The sequence below is a fragment of the Vicugna pacos genome, chromosome 35, assembly GCF_048564905.1.
Source record: "Vicugna pacos chromosome 35, VicPac4, whole genome shotgun sequence".
In the NCBI taxonomy this organism is placed as follows: Eukaryota; Metazoa; Chordata; class Mammalia; order Artiodactyla; family Camelidae; genus Vicugna; species Vicugna pacos.
This window is the reverse complement of record NC_133021.1, coordinates 11,121,538-11,144,520: the sequence shown is the minus strand read 5'-3', so window position 1 is coordinate 11,144,520 and position 22,983 is coordinate 11,121,538. Positions and strand designations below refer to the sequence as shown.

Sequence of the window (22,983 nt, the reverse complement as noted above, 5' to 3'; positions counted from 1 at the left end):
GATTATTTTCCTTTACTTTTCTTCCTATAACTCACTGTTAGCTAAAAATGCATTATTTATTTATTTATCTTCCACTGACTAGAACATGAGATCCATAAAACAGCCTTTTCCATAGTATTCTTAGCACCTAAAACAATGTCTGAGGTATAAAATAAATATTTGCTGGATGAATGAGAAATCAATATAAAAATCAATAAGAAGACAAAAGTCTGACAGAAGAGTGGGCTGAGGATGTGAATCAGTGATTCACAGAAGAGGAAACCCTAACAACCAATAAATCTATGAAAGGATGCTCAACTTCACCAGCAGTAAGGGGACTGAAAGTGAAACCACCTCAGATTCTACTTTTTATCCAAGGATTTGTCAAACATTTTCAAGTCTAACAGTATCAGAGGAATGTGCGGAAAGGGAAGGGTCACGTAATGCTAGAGAAATGCAAAGTGATACAAACACTTTGGGAACACTCCGGCATCTCCACCACCACTACCATCACCATCACCACCACCGTCACTGTCGTTGTGATGGTCGTTGTGATAGCCGCTAACGCTTTAGTGCACTCACTGTGGAAGCACCTTACAGATGTCAGCCTTGTTGGGAGGTTAAGTTCTTGTGAGGTTAAGTCCTATGATTATAGTTATTCCCATTTTACACAAGAGGAAATTGCAATACAGAGAGGCTAAGTAACTTGCTGAAAATGACAACTAAATAACGGCAGAGTCAAGGACGCCAATTAGCCAGTCGGGCTCCAAAATCCAGGTAATTCTTACACTATATCAGCCCAGTTTATGCATCTCTACTTATGAATATCTCTTTCAGATATTTATTGGCAATTCTGAGGTCCTTTGGGAACGACCTCTTCTTTCATGAACATTTTTTATTAACCTAGTTGTCTCTTGTCAAATAGTAACAGATCTTCAGTGTATGTGTGCGTACAGGTGTGTAGCTGTGTTTCGTCTGGGACACTAAATCACTTCACGTAGAGGGAAAGCACTACACGGGAGGAAACAGACGAGGTGATTTTGCCACTGTTTACGAAAAACGTAAAGGGAACTCAAAGCAGCATCGTGGTGTCCGGCTAATGGAAGAGCACGCGCAGCCACAACTGCGGGGGGGGGGGGGGAGGCAGACCAACTCTCCAGTGTACTGGTCGCAGGCTGCACTCATGCCTGCTGGATGGGGCGCCCACCTGACACAGGCTGATTACCTGGCCACCCCATTCAACAGCTGATTTTATGTACAATTAGGGCTCTTCAAGAAGTCCCACGAGTTGGACAGAGAATACAGACTTGTGGTTGCCAGGGGGGCGGAGGGTGGGAAGGGATAGACTGGGATTTCAAAATTGGAGAATAGATAAACAAGATTACACTGTATAGCACAGGGAAATATACACAAAATATTATGATAACTCACAGAGAAAAAAATGGGACAATGAGTGTGTATATGTCCATGAATGACTGAAAAATTGAATTTGACACAACATTGTAAAGTGATTATAAATCAATAAAAAATGTTAAAAAAAAAAAAAAGAAGTCCCATGAGTGACTGTTTTTGTCAGTGGCTCTTCTGTGAGATTCCGGGAACGACTTTTTCACCCACTGCCTCCCCAAGTGTGACGCACAGTCCGGAGCCGCCAACCTTGCAGCTGTCTTCACCTGGCTTCATCGTGGCCTCACCTCCGGCAAGATTTCAGCCACCTCATCTCCTTGGGAGCTTCATCAGTCTCTTAGCACGTTCCTCCCCGTCCTGGGACTGATGGAGGACACACTTGTCAGAGGTTCTGCAAAGCCACATCATCTTTGGTCAAAGCAGTAAGTCACAGAGAAGCCCTTGGAAGCTCTGGGCTCAAAGCTGCCCTAGAAGTTTATGGCCAGTGAAAGGCAGAAACCTGACAGAGACTTTTATCATTATGAAGGTCAGCCAAGGAGGCAGGCAGCTGGAACTACTGAGGCTGAAGTGTTGGAAAGAGGTCACAGTGGGACCAGCCAACAATTTCACCCTTTACATGGGTGTTGGCAGCAGAGGGGGGCTGGCTCTGGGCAGGGGCTGACCAGCAAGCCCCGGGCACTCCTGGCCCAGCTGGAGTAAAACTTGGATGATTCCCTTTGCAAGTTTCTGGCCTACAGTTTGTTAACCAATTTCTCTTCTTTAGATATCAGGTTGTTCCCAAATTTTGAGTACTTTTCATTCTTGCAATAAACTAAAGTGGAAAAATACGTCCTGTCTCATCAGCCTTCTCTTTCCACGATTATTTCATTATTATCAAACACATTTGGTGCCTACTTCCTGTAAGAACCCAATTCTAGTAAGAGTGAAGGTTAAAATCATCATTCAATTTTATCCATACTCATGGGCCAGAAATTAGTCTAGCATGAAGTTTAGTTTGTGAAGTTAAGACCTGTCTTTGCTGATTATCGCAGATCAGAATAAAGGAGGAAGTATTTAAAATGTCCCCCAAAATCTGTTTATATATCTTTAAGATCATTACATATAATTGAAAAACTAAATACAAATTGGTCAGCTATTCCACAAACAAATTTCTTAAAGGCTTACTTCTTTGGGTAAAATTGTTCCTAAAGATGAAACGATGAACAAAACAAGTAGAAAAATCAAGTATTTTTAAAAAGCTTGAAGGTATTGACAGAGTATACCCTTCAAGATGTTCCAGATTAGTGAAAAATTACCCTGCTTCTTACAGCCTTTTCTCACCTATGCTCACAAATGTTTTTCTGATAGAACAGCCCATGCACACCAGCTCCTACTTATATGACTTTCCTCATTTCTGGGCCTTTCAGAGTTTACTAAAGGAAGACAGTTAACGAATTTTTTTTTCTTCTCTGGCTGTGATCCATTTCACTATTGTATTAGCACTGTTATATTTAATAAGATTAGCGTGTCAGCAAAGTTAACAATTTGATGTGTTTTTCAAATTATATTCCTATTTCTCAATTTCCTTGCTAGAGCCAATTTTCATTTTTTACTTCCTCTTTTGTACATCTCAATGCTGCTCACAGACCTACTCAATTCTCTCATTAAAGGAATGCACCATATCTTGATGAAATCCTTGGGGTTATAGAGTGTGGCAAAATATTGTGCTTTTCTTCCCCCAGAAAAATCTCATGAAGTCAGCAGCACGATGTGCGTGGCGGGGATGGAACATCGCTGTCTTGGGGAGGGGGGGTTCAGTCTGTGAGAAGGGGTGAGGAGGCTCCAACAGCAACCAGGGAATGGTAACTTCCTACTGATGAACATCCACAGTGCGAAAATGAAGGAGTCCCAGGGACCGAGGGCTCAGCAGGGGCAGAAACACTGGAACAGAGAAAACCCTAGCTCGACCCTGAGCAGAAGGGCAGAGTGATGAGTCTATGATACAAGACCCAGAGCAAAGGCCAGTAGTGGGATGGAGAGAAAATGTGATTTCAAGGGTCACAGTCAAGGGTCACAGGCCGAGCAGTGGCTGCGCGGGTGGCTCTCTTCACTGGGAATCACAAGGGTGAACTTGGAGTTCTTCAACACAGAGGATATAATCCCCCAGGTCCAGAAGGGAGCCAGGGGTCATGGTCCATTTTGGGACAGTAGAGAAAAAGAGACAAGGACATTTTATTTATTTATTTTTCTGGGTAACTTAAATTGTTTCTTTTGTTTTTTATTTGTTTGTTTTTGTCTTTTTTATTGAAGTATAGTCAGTTTACAATGTGTGTCAATTTCTGGTGTACAGCACAATGCTTCAGTCATATATGAATATACATATATTCACTACAGGTATCCTTTTGGATTAAGGAAATTTTTAATGGAGATACTGGGAATGGAACCAGGACCTCATGCATGCTGAGCATGTGCTTTACCACTGAGCTATGCCCTCCTCTTCTGAGAACATTTTAATAAAGCAAGGAAACAGCCCAGGGCTCAGAGAAAGTGCCTAAAAGAGAAGTGACAGGTGTTACATTAGCGTTCAGGTTGAGCTGTGTGAGCTAAGTCCCAAAATAACACCAGCACAAGACACAGAAGTGCACTTCCCTCTCACAGGAAAGCCTCAGCTTCCCTCAGTGGGGAAGCTCTGCTGGAAGAAGGGCCAGAACTCCTCCACCTGCTCTGGGACATCCCTATGACGTGCCTGGGCTCACCTGGTCCACAATGACTCCCCATCACAAGCACACCCCGGCTCAGGGAGTGGGATGTGGGGAGAAAGACACTCATGTGCTAAGGAAAAACAGGGCTCCTTTGGAAGACAGGCCCGCTAGCAGCCTCAGCTCCAGGGGCCCAACAACAGGAGTTAATGAGGATGGAATACCAGCCATTTCCTGTGACTCAGGAGAAGGCTATGGAGTGCCCTGGAAAGACGGTCCTGGCTCATCAAATGACAAACGGACGTTTCCAGGACCAGAGGAGCAGTGTTATTTGCATTTTTGTAAATATATATGAATAGGAAAGTGTATAAATGAATACACCAAGGCATTGTCTTTTGGCTTGGTGATATATTCTAATGCTCTATATTAGAAATGATGTGCTTTTGGAAAAAGATTTTTTTTAAATAAAATTTTCAATTGGAAAAACAAAAAAGTAACCCTGCTTTCACTGGTTCTTTTTTTTTTGGTTTTTAAAAAATGTTAATATATCCCCAAGGGTAGTGAAGAACAAGCATCTACCCCATCTGCAAATAGTAAATGAAGAAATTATGGGAAATTATCATGTTAACTGAGTCGCCATCTTTCCTGGGACAGTACTACATGAACTTGAACTCTGAGTGAACACAGACGTGGGAATAAAGGAGCCCGTATTTTGCTGGTGTGTGTGTTCAAGCCAGGCGTGCAACGTGCTAGCAAGCTAGAAATTGCAAAGGTAAAGTCCCAACTTTCTGTGGACACCCCCACCAGGTGACGTGTGCTGGGCTTTCTCGTGTGACAGACCACTAACTTTGTGGAGGCCTGAGTGACAGCAGTGGAGGGGGAAAGGATGCTGGCAGGTGTGAGGCTACACTGCAGCAGCCACAGAGCTTGAACCAGAAAGGAGACCAGATGGCCAGGAAAGAAGCACAAAAGAAGGAATTTATTGCAATTATTGATGCTATAATTAAAAGCAGTCCTTGAAGAGACCAAAAGACAAATTTGAAAGGGTTTTCTATAAACAAGGTGCAACGCCTTTTAAAACAAGCAAACGTATGCATTTATTTATTTTTGAATCCTCTGACATTTAGTATACCCGTTACACTAATGCTAGCAATCTATGACGGATGTAGAGACAAGCTTGAAACTCTATCAAACAAATTGCTCTTTATTGAGAGTCCATGAGACCCTGTAGTTAATGAAAAGGCAGGAACTGACAGACAGCAAGAACCTCCAGATCTAAGTTAGACTCTAAGCTGTATCCTGGGAAAGTTATTTAAACGTCAGTGTCCTTATCAGTTATTATAATGATTCAGTAAGAAAAAAAATGTATATACAAAGAAAGAAGCGCAGAGTAGGAGTTCAAAAGATGACGTATCAGTTTCCCATGCTGGGTCCCATGCAGCGCAGAACACAACTAAGAATGCTACAGTCCAAATCTTTCAAAATTAAAATTAGAAAAAGAAAATCCTCCACATCTTTCTAATGCACATAAGGGAACATTTTTAAAGTTAGAAGTTACCTTGTCAATGAAGATTAAGAACCACTGGAATCCACTCAACGAATCTTTATTAAGCTGCCGATGTGTGTGATGTCTTGGATCCTATGAGGATGGGAGTCTATGCTCCCAGCCCACCTCTAACCAGACAGGCAGACACATGGCATGTTTTGTAGACATATTTTGGAGTGCCAGCCTCATTTATTATCTCCTTCTCTGAAAACTACTTTGATCACAGGCCTCCCTGAAGGTGTGGCCCTAAATGGCCATGTTGTTCCACATGACGACCCCCCTCCCGCCACCTCCTACCCTTGGCCACTGCTGCTGGACCATGCCTGCTGGCCACAATCCAATGAGATCCTTTCTGGAGACTCTGAACTGAAAACAGACTCTCCAGGCTGTTAGCAGTTGACTGACAGAGGGAGGGACGGCTGGACACACTGACAGACCTGCCTGCCTGACCCTCTGGTCCTCGATTCTAATAAAATAAAACCTTCTTTTATGTGAGCCAGCGTGTACAAGATGTTACACATGCGTTAAACAACACACACCAAGAACTCTGTTCCTGGGTCAGGGAGGGTACAGCTCAGTGGTAGAGTGTGAGCTTAGCATGCATGAGGTCCTGGGTTCAATCCCCAGTACCTTCACTTTAAAATAACTAACTAACTAAATAAATCTAACCTCCCCCCGGCAAAAGAACTCTGTTCCTGCCTATGTACCATGCAACCCTGGACAAGTCACACGCCAACGAAACACAGCTTCTTTCCCCTAAACCAAGGGTCTGCCTGAGAAGGTGGCTGGCGACGGGTGGGTGTGACTCTTGGAAAGTCACCATGGGAAAGATACACTCAGTAAGGGGTTTTCATCCTCGGTTATAATGACTTTGGGAGGCTTCATGAAAAAAAGGGCACTGGACCTTAAACATGGAGAAGAGGCAGAGGTGGGACCATAAGAGACCATTCTCAGAGGGAAACTGTGGGGAGCTGTGGCCTGTGGAGGGGCACGGACACCAAGAAGTCCCTTTGGTGAACAATGGACGTCTAACACAGAATTTGAGGTTATTTTCTTCCCTGTGCTAAAATCAAACCTCTCCACTCATGATTCACAAAACCTCTAGTAAATGCTGTGCATAACAGCCCCACATTAGTGGTTCTTGGTGGGGGCACTGGAGAAAAGAGAGCCAACTGCAGTCCACCCCAGGTCAGAAAAATGCTACAGGACCTAACACATTAGAGAGTACTGATGGCGATGCCGGGGGCTGCATGGACCACGTGCTAGAGGACCACGAAGACTTCAGTCCCCATGAACCCCCGCCCACAAATATGTACGAGCTTGAGCCATTTTGTCAGATATTAAAGAAAAGAGTGATCCTGGAAGGGAAAAGGAGGTGGAAACCCTTGGGTTTTAGAACAATCAGGAGAAAATCCTATGAGCTTTCAGACTGAACACAAGTCAAAACAAAGAAAATGAATACAGTTACTTATAGAAGAAGGAGAAGCAGGTTGGCAGAGAAACATCTGTTCCACTAACTGCTAGAAGATAATAAAACACGTTTATGGAGTCTGAGGGAAAATGATGATCACAGAATTACACATGTACCTAGACTCTGGTTTATGCCTGAGGGTAAAAAAAAAAGGCATTTTCAGACATACATGGTGTTATAAAATACATCATCCGCATACTCAAATAAAAAAAATTGAATGAGAAAGTACTCACAGAAGAAAAGGAGAGAGTGTAGTTTGTAAGGAACAGTGGCAAGCAATGAAATCAGTCAAGCTGTCAGGAGAGTTTAGGAAGGTTTTGATACTATGGATGTGAATGTAACATAATAGTTAGGAAAACACTTTTAATATGATTTAAGGGCAAAGATAAAATAAGCCACATGAAGTGAAAATTCCAGATTATTTCAACAAAACCTAGGAAATGTAAAGGAAGGAGAAATCAAAACATTCTACAATTTGTCTTGTTTGGTGGTGGAATATTTAGGACACGGGTTAATTTTTGACCTTGACAGATCTCAGAGACATACAGATAAAAACATGCCTGTTAAATTTAACAATATTTCCCCAAAGAAGAAAAATAGGATCTAGAGCTCCTAAACCACTAGAGAAAAAAAGAGGAAGAATGAAAACTTGACATATTCTGCAAAAGACAAGAAAAAAATAAGAAAGTATTTTAACTACCAAGAAGGCTTACAAAATTCAAAAGATATGATCTGAGGGTCCAACACAACAGTCACAACCCCCACAGGGCTATTAAATTTAAATGAAATAAAATTGAATAAAATTTAAAATTCAGCTCCTAAGTCACACTCGTCACATTTCAAGTGGCCAGTGACCTCTGAATTCGACATTCTCATCATCACAGAAAGTTCTATAAGATAGCACACATGGTCAGTGCAAAATACAGGGTAACATGCTCATGTTAAATTAAAGTATGACCCTGTTTATGTTAAACATGCATATATATATAAATATATAAACACTAGTTGTTAATGAAAAATAAAAGATAACATGGGTCTATGTAAAGCATGGTCTTGTTTATGTAAATATATGTGTGTGTGTATCTATGTAGATATACAAAGACATAAATAAATGTGACTTGACTACACCGTCAGTAGTTGTATATCTAAGAAATAAGATGGCCGGGGGCTTCCACTCTCCATAAACTTCATTGTTTGCATTTTTAATAAGTATGTTTTACTTCTCTTTTTAACATTTTTTATTAAGTTATTGTCGTTTTACAATGTTGTGTCAATTTCCAGAGCACAAATTTTCAGTTATACATGAACATATATATATATTTATTGTCGCATTTTTTTCGCCGTAAGCTACTTTTACAATAAATGTCATTAACATACTTTTAATGGGAGTGACCACAACCAGTCAACCAACCTCTCTTTTGAACTTGCTAAAGAACTTGGTTCCGACCCCTGAGCTAACCCAGTAACTGACTTTAACTAGTGCGTATCTACTGTGAACACTCGGGGTAAAAACAATTTCAAGATGGCACAGTACACATCCTGTACTTAGAGATTTTCTGTAGTTTAGCTGAGCTCTGGAAGGATTTATGTTCTGGGCCCCAGGCTGATATCACCCTTTCAGATGTAAGCCTGAATGGACAACTGATAATTTTAAACACTATTTCCTAGATCGGGGGGCTCCTTGGGCAAAGTCTGTTAGCTTACCTTTCCATTTAGATTTATACAGTTGATAACAGATCAAATTTTAGAAATGGTAGCTTTGAATTATCACTGAAATTTTCCATGACAAGAAAAATCTCTTGAGAATTATAGTAATTTTTTGCATCTTCCCTTTGGTTCTATAGTTGACAAAGGAATAGTTCCTACTGCCCATCTCAGCAACAGATAAAGTCAGAACTAACAATCTAATGTACAGAAAAACTTCCATTTCCCTCCCCACTCTAAACTGGGGGTGGAAGAAGAGAGATTAAGGTCTCTGTTAAAAGAATTCCAAAGTTTAATCTTTCCCAAATAAATACTAGATCTTTAATTTTTCTTAGAAACATAATTTATTAACAATGTCTGGGAATAACCCTCAAATACCAAAACTATTTCAAAATATTTCAGATCTACCCCAGGGGATAATTTAGTCATTTATCCGCCAACAAAGGCATCTTCATATATGCTTACTTTATTCCCTATGTAAATATTCTTGGTAGCTGCCTCCTATTTCACCAGAGTGAATAATGAGGGAAAAAGCTCTCTGAGTGAAAAGCAGATGAAACACATCCATCTGTCTAGGAAACAGACATTTTGAAAGTCAGTGTTGGTAAAGCAAGGAGAGAGATTTGGTTCTGTTGCCAACTTAAATGCTAATTTCATTTGGGGCCAACTGTGTGATTCCGTTTCTACAACTGGGCAATAACCATGCTTACTGTGGGGTGGGCAGAATAAGAGACAATGACCAGGACCCAATCTATTTCTCAAATGGAGAAGACACACATCATTGGGAGAAGGCTGGGGGCGAAGTTAATTCTTATCTGTGCAGAGTGTCTCTGCTAAGAAAATAACAGTGGAAACAAAGTTACCTTAGAACTTTTAATCTGCTTGAAAGTTTTCAAGTTCATCAAACTCTTTACAAAGACATAGTTCCCCTAATTGTAAATCATGTGTTCAAGTAATATTTAAAGGATTTTTGCACATAATCCTTTGTTAGTCTAGCTCTAATTGCTGCACATTGTTTGAGGATAACAAAACTACATTTCTTTGAATGTAGTCTCCCTCATTAAAATGAACAATCCCCTCCCCCCACCCCATTTTTTGGAATTCGTGAAATTTGTATAGAGGGATGCCGCTTTCATACTTTGGTTTAACTAAAAAGTTAAACCAAAGGCACATTTTCCATGAAAAATAAGATATAAAGATGGTGAGATGCAAGTACTTTATAATATGTAGTCACTGCTTTTAATTGAACATAAATCATATTTCATTCATGGACTTTCAGCATCACCAACAAAATGAAATGCCCGGTTTAATCCATAAAAAAAAAAAATTCTAGAGGAGAAGCAAGATGGCGGAGTAGAAGGACGCTTGTAGCTCAACCTCTCCCACAAATACACAACATCTAAGGACCTACTTAGCCAACCAGAGCACCTGCCGAACTCTGACAGAACATCGCCCTCTTCGAAAGACAAAGATGCCAAAAATCTGGTAGGAGAAAAGGAAAAAAGAAAGATGAAAAAGCAAAACAGTGCGGGGCTGGTCCTGCAGGGAAGGAGCAGCAAAGGAGGACTGGCGCTCATTTGCTGGGTCTCCCCTCTCCAGCGGAGAGGCCAGAGGGACAGAGGGGGCGCCTCCGAGGCTCAGATCTGCCTTGAGCACCCCTTGACCAACAGAACTGAGTTAAATGGGCACAAAGGGTCCCTGCGACACCCAGCCCAAGACGCAAGCCAGCTGGGACAGGGAATGGCTGCCCGAGCCAGGTGGAGGACTGGGGTGGCTGCACTGAGGCAGCCCTGGGGGACTGTGGGGTGCTGTGCACCATGGCTGGGAGGTGATATGGAGCAGAACAACCTCAGTCCCCCATAAATTGTGGAAAAAGCAAAGCAACACAGCTGGTGTGCCCTGGGGGGAGGGGCGCCATAGCCTTTGTCTCCTCAGACCTGCCCCGCCATTACTGGCACTTCCCTTGAGAAGAGAGCGGGGTGCAGCTACAGCCGCCATCTCCTCTGTGCACAGTGCCCTGGGTGGGGGTGGGGGTGGGGCCGAGACCTGAATCCACACCCCAGGGCTCCGCAACCTCCTAAGCAGGACTGAGACTTGTTTACAGCCCAAGGCAGATAGGATCTTTCTGCCCTGGCACCTCAGAGAACTTGCACAGCCAAGACAAACAAGGAGCTGAGATCTGGCACAGAGCAGGGGCGGGGCCATTCCGCGGTCTTCCCTGAGCCCACCTTCCGAGCGCCGACCCCAACGTGGAGCGGGCAGCTGCACAGGGCAGCGGAGTGACCGGCGCTGGGAGAGGGCGGGCGGCCAACCGCCTTCCTGGCAGGAACGCAGCACCTGACCACAGTGCTGGGAGGAGTTGTGATCTGCCCACCTACCTCGCCCCAGCGCAGCATCTGCCTGCTGCATTGGGAGTGGGAGTGACCCGCCCGCCCACCAGGAAAGAGCTCAGCACCTGACCCAGTGTTGGGAGGGGGTGTGATCTGCTAGCTGACAGCCACTGGGAGCAGCACAGATGAGGGCACCAACAGAGGGCCTCCGGAAACAGCAAGCTGAGTTCGTGAAACAGGGCGAAGACACAAACACCTCTTGATAAAATCATTAAGAGCACACCGTCTCCAGGAGAACTAGATAACTGATACTCCTTAAGCCACAGTGCCAGAGAGATATGAGCAATATGAAGAAGAAAAGGAACCACTCTCAGTTAAAAGATCAAGAGAAATCCCCTGAAAGCACGATCAAGGAAATAGACGTTGATGGCCTACTAGATCAAGATTTCAAAAAAGGACTGATCAAAGTACTGAAGGAACTAAAAGAAATAGTGTTTAGAGAAATAAAACATGTCAAAAATGAAACAGAAGCTATAAAGAAGAACCAACTAGAATTAGTAAACTCATTTGCTGAGATGAGAGCTGATCTAAAGGCTGCACAAAGCAGGCTAGATAATGCAGAGGAACGAATAAGTGACCTAGAAGACAGGACAATAGAAAGCACCCAATCAGAACAGCTGAGAGAAAAACAAATAAAAAACAATGAAAACAATATAAGGGACCTATGGGATAATACAAAGCACGCCAATCTACGCATAACAGGGGTTCCAGAAGGGGAAGAAAGAACAAAGGGGATTGAAAAGGTATTTGAAGAAATCATGACTGAAAACTACCCAAACTTAAAGAAGGAATCAGATATCCAAGTACAGGAGGCTCAGAGGGTCCCAAATAGGAAGAACCCAAACAGACCCACACCAAGACATATAATCAAGATGGCCAGAGTCAAGGATAAAGAAATGATCCTAAAGGCAGCAAGAGAAAAACAAAGAGTGGGTTACAAGGGAACCCCCATAAGGCTCTCAGCTGATTTCTCTACACAAACATTACAGGCCAGAAGGGAGTGGCAAGACATATTCGAAGCCCTGAATGAAAAAAAGATGCAGCCTAGGATACTCTATCCAGCAAGGCTATCCTTTAGAATAGAGGGAGACATAAAGAATTTCACAGACAAGCAAAAACTAAAAGAGTTTAGCAACACTAAACCCATGCTAAAAGAAATACTGACAGGTCTACTCTAAATAGAAATGAAGCAGGATGCTGCAAAAATGAGAAACTCATAACTGGAAAGGAGATAACTGCCATGAATTGCAAAAAGGATAAACACAAAATTGTAAAAGAAGACATCTAAATCATTAAGAGTGGGAGAGGGAAGTAAGGAAAGCCACTGTGGAAAACTGTGGAGATTCCTCAAAAGACTAGGAATAGACTTATCTTGTGACCCAGGAATCCCGCTCCTGGGCATGTATCCAGAAGGAACCCTACTTCAAAATGACACCTGCACTCCAGTGTTCATAGCAGTACTATTTACAATAGCCAAGACATGGAAACAGCCTAAATGTCCATCAACAGATGACTGAATGAAGAAGCTGTAGTATATTTATACAATGGAATACTATTCAGCCACAAAAACCAACAACATAACACCATTTGCAGCAACATGGATGTTCCTGGAGAATGTTATTCTAAGTGAAGTAAGCCAGAAAGAGAAAGAAAAATACCATATGAGATCTCTCATATGTGGAATCTAAAACAAAACAAAACAAAACATAAATACAAAATAGAAACAGACTCATAGACATAGAATACAAACTTGTGGTTGCCAAGGGGGTGGGGGGTTGGAAGGGACAGACTGGGATTTTAAAATGTAGAATAGATAAACAAGATTATACTGTATGGCACAGGGAAATATATACAAGATCTTGTGGTAACTCATAGCGAAAAAAATGTGACAATTAATATATATATATGTTCATGTATAACTGAAAAATTGTGCTCTACACTAGAATTTGACACAACATTGTAAAATGACTTACTCAATAAAAAATGTAAAAAAAATTCTATGAAAATAGAAGAAAAGCATACACAGTAATATGTACATTGTGGGGGCAAAATAATCTAATTTTGTAATTTTCTTTTATCTGAGGCTTTAGTTGTAACATGTCTAAAACAACAAGTCAATACATTATATTCAATGATGGGGGTAAGTTAACCCTTTCAGGCCAGAAGGGTACTACTTAGTAAATAACTGCTTTTGTGCACCGACCCATACCTAGTGGCTGTAAGATAATTCACCTTTAAAAGGTGAAGCATTTATATACTCATTCCTCCAAAGCCTCTCTATTTGCCAATTAATTTAAATTGGTGGAGGATAAAGAGGCCAGGTGTAGAAAAGAGGAATCTTTCAAGTTTTAATATTTACAAACTTGAGCTACCTAAGAGGAAGAAAAAATCTAGGTTTCTACTGAGCCATATTACCAGTACTTGAGCCAGAAAAAACACAATCAGTCCTCCAAATTTGGCGCATTGTCTGAATTCTAATCCAAAAAAGCAGTCCAACTAGCACAGCAACTTGGATTTTTACTAGCCCCTTCACATTTTAATAGACTACAATAAACCCATTACATTAGTTTCTTCCTTGTAGAAGCTGAAATCACGTCATCTGCTCTTGCTTAAAAGGTTTCAGTCCATTGAGCGTCTCTAAATTTTGAGTAACTGTGCTAACATATAATTAATGTGCTGATGTACAAAACTGAACATCTCTGGAGAGGGCATGTAGATGCTTCTGGGTGCTAACCTGGGAACTTTGCACAGCCTCCTACAAGGCTCCTGGGGACAGGACTGGATCAGTGGGTACACAGATGAGTAATCCTATGTACCACGGACATTCTCGACTGTGTAAGCAAATAAGTACATAATCAAACCTTCAAAAGAACGAAGAATAATAAACAAATTACAGAGCAGAAGATAGATGTCCAGGGTCTTCCCAGAAAGACAATGGACAGGTGCTGAAGTTTTGGAGGTAACCCACTACATCTGGATCTGGGCTCATTTTTGTCACTGGTGCTATTATTTCAAAAACATCTCTATATTTAGCTATCTACCAAAGGCATATGATTCTACCTCTGCATAAACAGAACTTGGGCTCAGATGTCTGCAGAATTTCCTTTCCTCTCTTTCAAAAACATATTCTAGGCTAGAATTATAACATTCTGCACTTGCAGCTGCCACTGGAAAAAAATCCACACCAGTGAAAGATGCATTTAGTCAGCTTTTCTTTTTCTTGATCTCTTTTGATATTTTATAACACGTTAAAGCTCAAAGTTCCTTTCTTAAATAAATCTTCAAGCAGACGTTAAATAGAATGCAAATACTTTACATTTTAAATCATCAATCATTTAAAGAATCCTCTCCATGAACTGAATAAATAAGCCATCTGTGACGAAGGCCTCCCTATCATGTTTTTAAGCTGACCCACTTCTTCACCAGTCACCATGGTTTGCAAAATCTCACTTCTAAGGGGCGCCGTTGAGTGCTCCGTGCCAGCGCCCAGTTCGAATCCAACAGGGTGAAAGGGTAATGTAAATAAACACCAGCCTGGATTTAAAATGATCCCCCCATCCCGCCCATAAAAACTGAACTTCAATACTCCCCCTTCAAGAGAAGCAATCTTTTCTCCGACAGGAGAGCAAATCAAGTCTGCTGGGGTGAAAGAGAGCCAGTGAAAGGAGAAAGAAATCTGATGAGGTGTTGAAACGCATGGCTTTGGAGATCGCCAAGCAGGATCTGGTCCGGTCGGCGGGAGCTGCTCCCTACTCCCCACCCCAAACCTGAGCTGAAATCAGGGTTCGACTTGCTCTAGAGATGCAGACGCGCTCGCGAAACCGCGCGCCCCCAGAAGCCGGGCCGGGACCCCGGCGCCCCTTGCCCGGCTCCGAGCGGCGCAGGGCGGCCGGGCGGCGCAACTTTCCTCAGCTCCCCGCCAGCAGCGCCGATCGAGCAGGGGCAAATCTCAAACGGCTCCCCGGCCTCAGTAGCTCTCTTTCACCCTGGGTCTTGGTGGTGGCTGGGGGAGGGGTGGGAGGGTCGGGAAGGACTTAAGGAGAGGATGACAAGGAGCGGAGAGAGAAGGGCCACTTCCCACCAGCCAGGCTGCCACAAAGGGCAGGGCGCCGCGCCCCCCTCGATGCCAATGAGTCACACGCCGGCCGGGATGGGGACTGGCAAGGGCTGGCGGGCCGCGCGGCAGGTGACAGCGGCGTGGCGGGTCCTCGCGCCCCCCGGTCCACCCGGGCCTCGCCCAAGCCGATCGGCTCCCGGCGCGAGCCGCGCCCCCCGGACCTCCGGCCGCCCCGGAGCCGCGCGAGAGCCACGCGGGGGCCGCCCGCCGCTCCGCGCCGCCGCCTCCGCGCCCCGGAGCCGGCGTCCGCGCGGAGCCCCGGGAGCGCCTACCCTTTGGCGTGCTCCGTCTCCTCCTCATTGTCCCCGTCGATCCCGCACGTGTCCTGGTCGTCCAGCTCCAGGCTCTGCTGGCTGGCCGCGGACTCGCTGTCCTCCGCCATCGCGGCGGCGCGGGCTGGGAGGCGGCGCTCGCGGCCGCGGGCGTGGGGGGGCCGGCACGGCGAAGGCGGCGGCGGGAGCAGCTCCCTCTAGTGCCGCCCGCCGTCTCCTCGGAGGCGGGGCCCGGGGCTCCGCGCCCGCCCCACCCCGCCCCGCCCCGCCCAGACCCGGGGTGGCTTCGGGGGCGGTCCGCGCCCAGCTGTAGGAGGTCCCAGCGGGTGGCAGTGAGGGTTATTGCGACCCGGGCCGCACGCAGGGGCCGAGCCCTGGAACCCGAAGCCGATCCCGCGCCCTGAATAGCGCAACCTGCGGACTCCAAATCCTGTCTTCATGTTGGGAGCACAGGCAACGAGGTTTTACATCTCTGCAATATTAAGAAGAGCTTTTAACTCTTTGCAGGGAATTCTTACTCAGGGGTAGGCGGGCCAAGGCCACTGATTTCCAGAACCGCCCCTCTCCCCCACCCTGGCCGATTACAGACACGTTGTTAAAATTCCATTTCACATGTCTCTGTCTTTCCAATGTACTATGAAATAAAAATTAAAGTGAAAACAGAGTGCTTCCAGCCTTCCCAAGTCTCCATTCCAACCAGGCTCACAGCCCTAAAACTCTTGACGGAGTAAAATGTGGAGCTGCCCCTGTTTTTGCTGGACACCACAGACAATCGGCTTAGAGCAGAACAACCATCTTGGGGGAAGTGGGATTTGCCTGTGACGCTGGGGGACTGGACAGTGTCAGGGAGGCCACTCTGGCTTCAAGTGAGGGCTATGACCTAGACCTCCAATCAAAAGTGTGTGGCCTTCTGGGCTGAAATGGTCCTCTGTCTCTGCCTGTGAACGAAGGAGGGGAAGGAGGCACTTCATGGATTGCCAAATAAAAGGCAGGTGAAGTTCAGACTCTTATTTGCTGTTGCAGTCTGTACACTCCAGTCCTTTCCTTTGATTTCATGGGCAGAGTTCAAGGTCCCACTAGGTCACAGGAAGCCTACACGGTTTACAAAGTCACTGGAAAGATAGTTATTAGAAATGCTCCATGAGGAAAAGAGACTTTAAAAAGGCACCTGAGGAGGGAGCGTGTAGCTCAGTGGTAGAGTGTATGCCTAGCATGCATGAGATCCTGGGTTGAATCCACAGTACCATCATTAAAGATAAGTAAATAAATATAATTACCTCGCCCCACCCCCCCAAAAAAGCCATCTGAAATTTTTGGTGTGGGTCATTTTATGCAGAAGGTATTGGGAGCATTTTCTGTTTTTTTTTCCCCCACAAGGAAGACTGTGCCCTTAAAATACAAGACAGCAGTATCTAAAGACAAAAATTGCAGAGCGATTTCACAGTTCAGCAGCCTTTTATGACAGACTGAGGTTGAGCCAGCAAAGATTCTTTAAGTAGTGCAAAAGGGAGCCAAAACACGAAGGAAATACAATGCTATCTTTCACAATTGCGACGATTTCTGAGGCAGAAGGTCACACGTGGCTTCTGGCTTCAAAGTTTAGGCAAATATAGATCAGTGAATTTCCTGCGGCTCATCCCTGTGAACGTGATAAGTTAGATAACTGTAACCTGGCTGGGTAACCAGTATGATCCTGACCAGGAGCAAATCTATCAGATTAGTTGCTATAACCTATTGGAAGGGTTCTCTAAAATATTTTTTTAAATACAAAGCAAAGAGAACTCAGCAGATATGTATTTATCTGAATTCTCAAGAAGTTTTGACCAAGGATCTCTCAGAAAAGAATAAGAACACAAATAATCATGGAGAAATAAAATGAAGGCATCAAAAACCAGTTAAACACTAGAAAGCCATGACAAACAGGGAACATCTGTTCCCCAGAATGCAAAGAACTTGGCCCAGTCGTCTGTTAAGTACTGAATGGAGGTATTATATAATACAAATGTGTGTCATCATTAATCATTTGAAGGAGGATAGAGTTTGCAGATGACCCTGGAGATTCTTAAATCCTGTTGTTATACATAGAAACTTACTAGGTTTCTAAAAATTTTTGCTTCTTTCCCTGGTTTAATCCCAGAGTTTGGAGGATTGGAACCAAGTGGTATCTTCTAGAATCTCAGATCCAAGCTTTATTTGGGGGAAGAGAGTCCTGTACAGTGGTTACCAGTGTGTTAAAAGAGGCTCTGGGGAATTTCCTATCCTGCCTGACTCATCTCCTATTATAGATGTAAGATCATAGTTGTATAATTAGTCTTGTTTTATTTAAACTACTGTAACTTTTTGCTTTTTAAAAATTGCATTAAAATACACATAACGTAAAATTTACCATCTTGATCATTTCTAAGTATAAAGTTCATAATGTTAAGTATATTCACATTGTGCAAACAATCTCCAGAGTTTTTCAGTCTTGCAAAACCACAACTGTAACTATTAAACAAATCCCCATTTACCCTCTCCCCAGCCCCTGGCAATCACCATTCTACATTCTATGCCTATGAATTTGACTACTCTATATACCTCGCATAAATGGAATCATACAGTCTTTTTCTGATTGGCTTATTTCCCTTAGCAAAATGTCCTCAGAGTTCATCTCTGTTGTACCATACATCAGAACTTCCTTCCTTTCTAAGGCTGAATAATGTTTTATTGTACGTTTATACCACATTCTGTTTATCCACTTATCCTTTAATAGACACTTAAGTTACTTCCACCCCTTCGCTACTGTGAATAATGCTGCTATGAACATGGATGAAAAAAATACCTTTTTGAGTCACTACTTTCAGTTTTGTTTGATATATTCCCAAAATCGGAATTACTGGGTCATATGGTAATTCTATTTTTAATTTTTTGAGAAACTGCCATATTGTATTCCATAACAGCTGCACCATTTTTCATATCCACCAACAGTGCACAAGAGTTTCAACTTCCCCACGTCCCTACCAGCACTTGCTATTTCCTATTTTTTGGATAGTAACCATCCTTGTGGGTGTGAGGCCATAAAACCAAGGATTTATATGCAACCCTTGTTTCTGTTTACAAAATACATTCTTAGGCAAAACAATAAAAAATTTAAAAACCACATATAATACGATAGATTGAAGATAGATATTGTTACCTGTTAGAGAATATGTAGAGATGCCTTAATTACAATGAAAAAATTCTTTCATGAGTCAGTCTCTCATTGGAAGCATATGTGCATTATCTGTAAAGTAATACTACATACTACTTGACCTTGAGACATATTTGAATATTTCATCTTATTTTCATCTCTGTATATTATACTGTGAAGAGAAAATGGGCATGGGATAAGATTTTAGAAGGAAGAAATTAAGGGAATTTGACAATAGGGCTCCTGAGGAAAAGCAAAAAAAAAGCTTATGTTATTTATTCTAGAAATATAGAGGTTCATTTTGAAAGGATAGTATATGGAGGGCTCAACCTATTCTCCATTTCTTCAGAAAATAGTAAATTACTGATACAGCTAAGAAAGTATTTAGTGAATAAGCAGCCATTTTTCAGAAATAGTCCAGAAGCATCTCAGAGAAATAAAAAGATGGAATTTTCCTAAAGTTATGAGACGTGGGTGATAAAATAAAAAGGTTCAACATTTGTCTAACAAGAGTTCCAGAAGGAAATAATAAGTTTCAGAAGGAGAAATTTGGAAAGAAGGCAATATTTGAAGAGATAATGGAAATGAATTTTCCATGATTAAAGAAAAACAGGAACCTTCAGATTTATATATACCAAGTTCCTAGCAAGCTAAGTGTTTAAAAAATATGGGCACATTGTATTAGATTAGTTGAGAAAATGACCACAGTTCTCCACCTCTTCCTGTATTCCTGCCCTCGGCAATCTGGCTTTGCATCTCTTCCGCAAGAGCTCTTGAATTTGGGTTGGTTTTTGACTTGCTTTGGCCATTTGAATGTGATGTGATGGTGTGCCAACTCCAAGTCTAACCTCAAAAGGTTTTGTGTGGTTCCTTTCTCTTTCCCCTAGAATTGTGCCACTGAAACAAAATACAAGCCTAGATAGCCTCCTGGAAGGAGGAGACTACATGGACCACAGCTAGGTCTTCGAGACAAGGTCATCTAGGATCCATCAGCCAACCGCCAGCAAACTTGCCATCTGACTGTAGGTGCACATGTGAGCCCAGCTTAGATCAGCTGAACTCATCCTGAATCAGCAGAACCACCCAGGGGACCTATAGATTTGTGAGAAGTAATAAATGATGATGTCTTAAGACACTAAATTTTGTGGCATTTTCATGTGCAGCAATTGGTAACTGACACAGAAATTGGTACATAGAAGTGGGATGTTGCCACCTTCGATGTGTAGCATTGGATTTGCAATGAGACAGCAGGCAGAATATGGAAAAATGGCAATGAAACTAGAAAAGGCTGAAAAATACAGTGTCCCATGTTATGCAGTGTGAAAACGTCTGGGTAAATGTCTTGTTCTTAGCAACTTGTGAGATAAAAAATATATCTAATATACTTTCAGAGAAAGTATAACTTCCAGGTAGAATATCGCAAGCATTAACTGATTGCTCCTAAATGCATGTGATAGGTTTCAGCAAGAAAGAGATGGGCTAGGAAAGAACTGGCCAGTTTGCAAGCAGAATTGGAGGGAATAGAGAGGGACCAGAACTTGCCGGGTTGGAAAAATAAAGCTGCTTCTCATCTCTAATCTTCTCAGTCAGTAAATACGCATCACAGTGAAAGCAGGACTAAAGATAAAGATCAAATCAAGGCAGTGACTCTAAAAAACACCTAAAGAATTAATCTAGTACCTAACAGACCTCCTCAACTGGACAAAAGGTCTTTTAGGAATCTTTACTTTCCCCTTAATGGAGGCACTGGGGATTGAACCCAGGACCTCGTGCATGCCAAGCACATACTCTACCACTGAATTATAGCCCTCCAACCCTGGCTTCTAGGGTACAGTCCAACAGCAATATTAGAGAGAAGTCAGTTGAGAAAAGAATCAAGGGTGTGGCTTTTTTCAAATGCAGTGCATTATAATTAAATACACAGAAAACCCACAAAGTGTTTAAAGAGTGTTATACACACAAAAGTGTCACAAGCATGGACTTACTAGGACTGAGATTTATCAAGATATTTATCAAGTTTTAGGTCTCTGGTCTTAGAAACATAATGGGCAGGAGACAATCTGAGAAAATTCCTAAGCTGCCAATAAGATCCATTTCCTCAGAAGTAGGCAAGAAGTGGGATTGAAAAGAAAGGATGCCCCAGCTGGAGCCAAGCACCACTGAAAACAGTGAACTGTGGGGCTGTTTCCAGGGAGCAGACCCAAGGCCTAATCAAGGAGTGTTCCACACCCCTGGAATAGAGTGACCTGGACGAGAGAGTTCAGAATATTCTAGATCAGTGACTGCTATCTGTATCCTATTCCTCCCACTTTTGTATGTGAGTATTTGTGTGGTTTTCCTGTCCCTGGTTTGCCACTGGATGCTGCACGTTTAGGGCAGATCTCTTGTCTCCTTGAGTTCCTGAATTAAGAGGAGCCCTATCTTGGAGCTGCACCTGAATCTGCTGTAAATCATAAGATCCTGAACCTTGAGGCTGATGCTGTGATTTGGATGAAAAGTTGGGATATGGTGTGGAGGAGGGGAAGGATGTGAATATAAGATGGATATGATATAAGAAGGATGCAATAACTGGCCAGAAGCTAGATTGTTAGATTAATTGCAAAAGTATGGCCTCAAGTCTCCACCCCTGTCAGTGCAGCTCCTCCTATCAAGTGATGGAGCCGACGTCCCTACCACATGATTCTGGGATGACCAGCAAAATTTGGGAGAAGTGAGAATGTCGCAGACCCGGTACACAGAACATAAACTTTTGCTTTCTCTATCCCTTTACTTCCAGCAGGAAAGAAATTCTGATAATACAGGGTGTGTATCTAGAATATATCGTCTTTATTAATAAGAGAACTAATGAACTTTGGCCAAAGGGAAAGTTAAAGTGACACAGCCTCGGCTTGTGGGCCCTGCTCTGCCCAGTGGAATGCTTTCCCGCCATGGGCACGTGCCTGAGTTAGCCTACGGGCTGATGTGGAGCGAGCTGAGCTGTGCTGGCTTGGCCTCCTGGGCTCTCCAGTTCTTGATTAATCCCCCAGCTGATCACAGACACGTGAGTGAGCTCCGCTGAAACCGCCATAACCTTCCAGCTGACCTACAGACGTGTGACATAATCCATGGTCATCGTTTTAAGCCATGCAGTTGTGGAGTGTGTGTGTGTTTTAAGCAGCAGTAATTAATCAATGTACTGTAGAAAAGCAAAGACCGAAAGAAAATCTTAAAGATGGACTCATGCCTTATTGTCAACTGTGATAATTGTATATCAGAGTACACCTGAAAAAGACTCCTGCCAAGTCCGTCATTTGGACTTTTCATCTGGGCTTACAAAACCAATGCCCTTCACTTTTGCGTTGTGTTAACTCTTCCTGATGGCTGGTCATCTTCGCACTCAGGTTGACTTGATCTTATGTATCAAAAAATGGTGACTCCATTTCTAATTGCGGAGGAAGCTGTGGCTATGCTGAGCTGTTTGCAGTTGTGCATTTGAGAAGCACTTCTTGGTATCAGTCTGAGCATGATTTTCACCTCTTGCTGCTTATGATTCCGCTGAAAGGTTCTCACACCCGCTCAAGCCCACAGCGTGGTGCCACAGTGAGAACTGCAGACTAGCTGCACTGTGGAGCTTCATTGTTGCTGAGTCTGTCTTGCTCCCTGTAGGGCAAGGTAGGGTGTGTGGGGGATGCCGAGGAGACTGCCAGATGATGCAGAGATGATGCTCCAGCTTGTGCTAGAAGGTGCCTTAATTGGTTATCTTGAAACCTCCCTGCTTGCCAACTCCTTGAATTTATCCAGGCTTTGTCCACCAAGACATCACCGGATGATGTATTGCCAAAAATTATTAGTATTTTCCTTAAGACATATATTCCAGAAGCACACTCTTACCAGAATTTTTTACTAGAAGTACCAGAGGAGGCAAAGGAATCTATTGTAGCCTGTCCAGAATTCGGGTTTCCCAGTCCTTTCAGGAAGAAAGGATGGAGGAGAAAGCAAAAGAGTCAGGTAAGTGAGTAAGGTAAGGGGGAAGAAGGGAGGAGGGAAAAAGCAAGAAAGGGAAGCTGGTGGAGTACAGGGAGGCAAAGAAAGTCGAAAGGAATTGACTGCATGCAACCCAAAGGTCACAACAGCCTCCAAGATGAGAGGACTCTCTGCCTCCAGCCTCTACCTCATTTTAGACCCTTTTCAATGGTGCTACTCAAATGATCCCGGCAAACCCAGCACCTTTTGATGGTCTCTTTGCAGAAGCATTCAGTCAAAATTTCTTA

General features: G+C 43.2%; 1 protein-coding gene across 2 annotated transcripts in view; it reads right to left on the bottom strand.

Moving 5' to 3' along the window:
- The window catches only part of NMT2 (N-myristoyltransferase 2), a 56,906-nt gene extending 41,148 nt beyond the window's left edge, over positions 1-15,758 (bottom strand). The window contains exon 1 of one of the 2 annotated variants that reach the window (XM_072955036.1): positions 15,565-15,758. In XM_072955036.1, coding sequence (XP_072811137.1) covers positions 15,565-15,674 — 110 coding nt within the window. In that variant the 5' untranslated portion in view covers positions 15,675-15,758. The remainder of the gene's footprint in view (positions 1-15,564) is intronic. The other variant, XM_072955037.1, reaches the window with a different exon arrangement.
- Between the last annotated feature and the right edge of the window lie 7,225 nt (positions 15,759-22,983).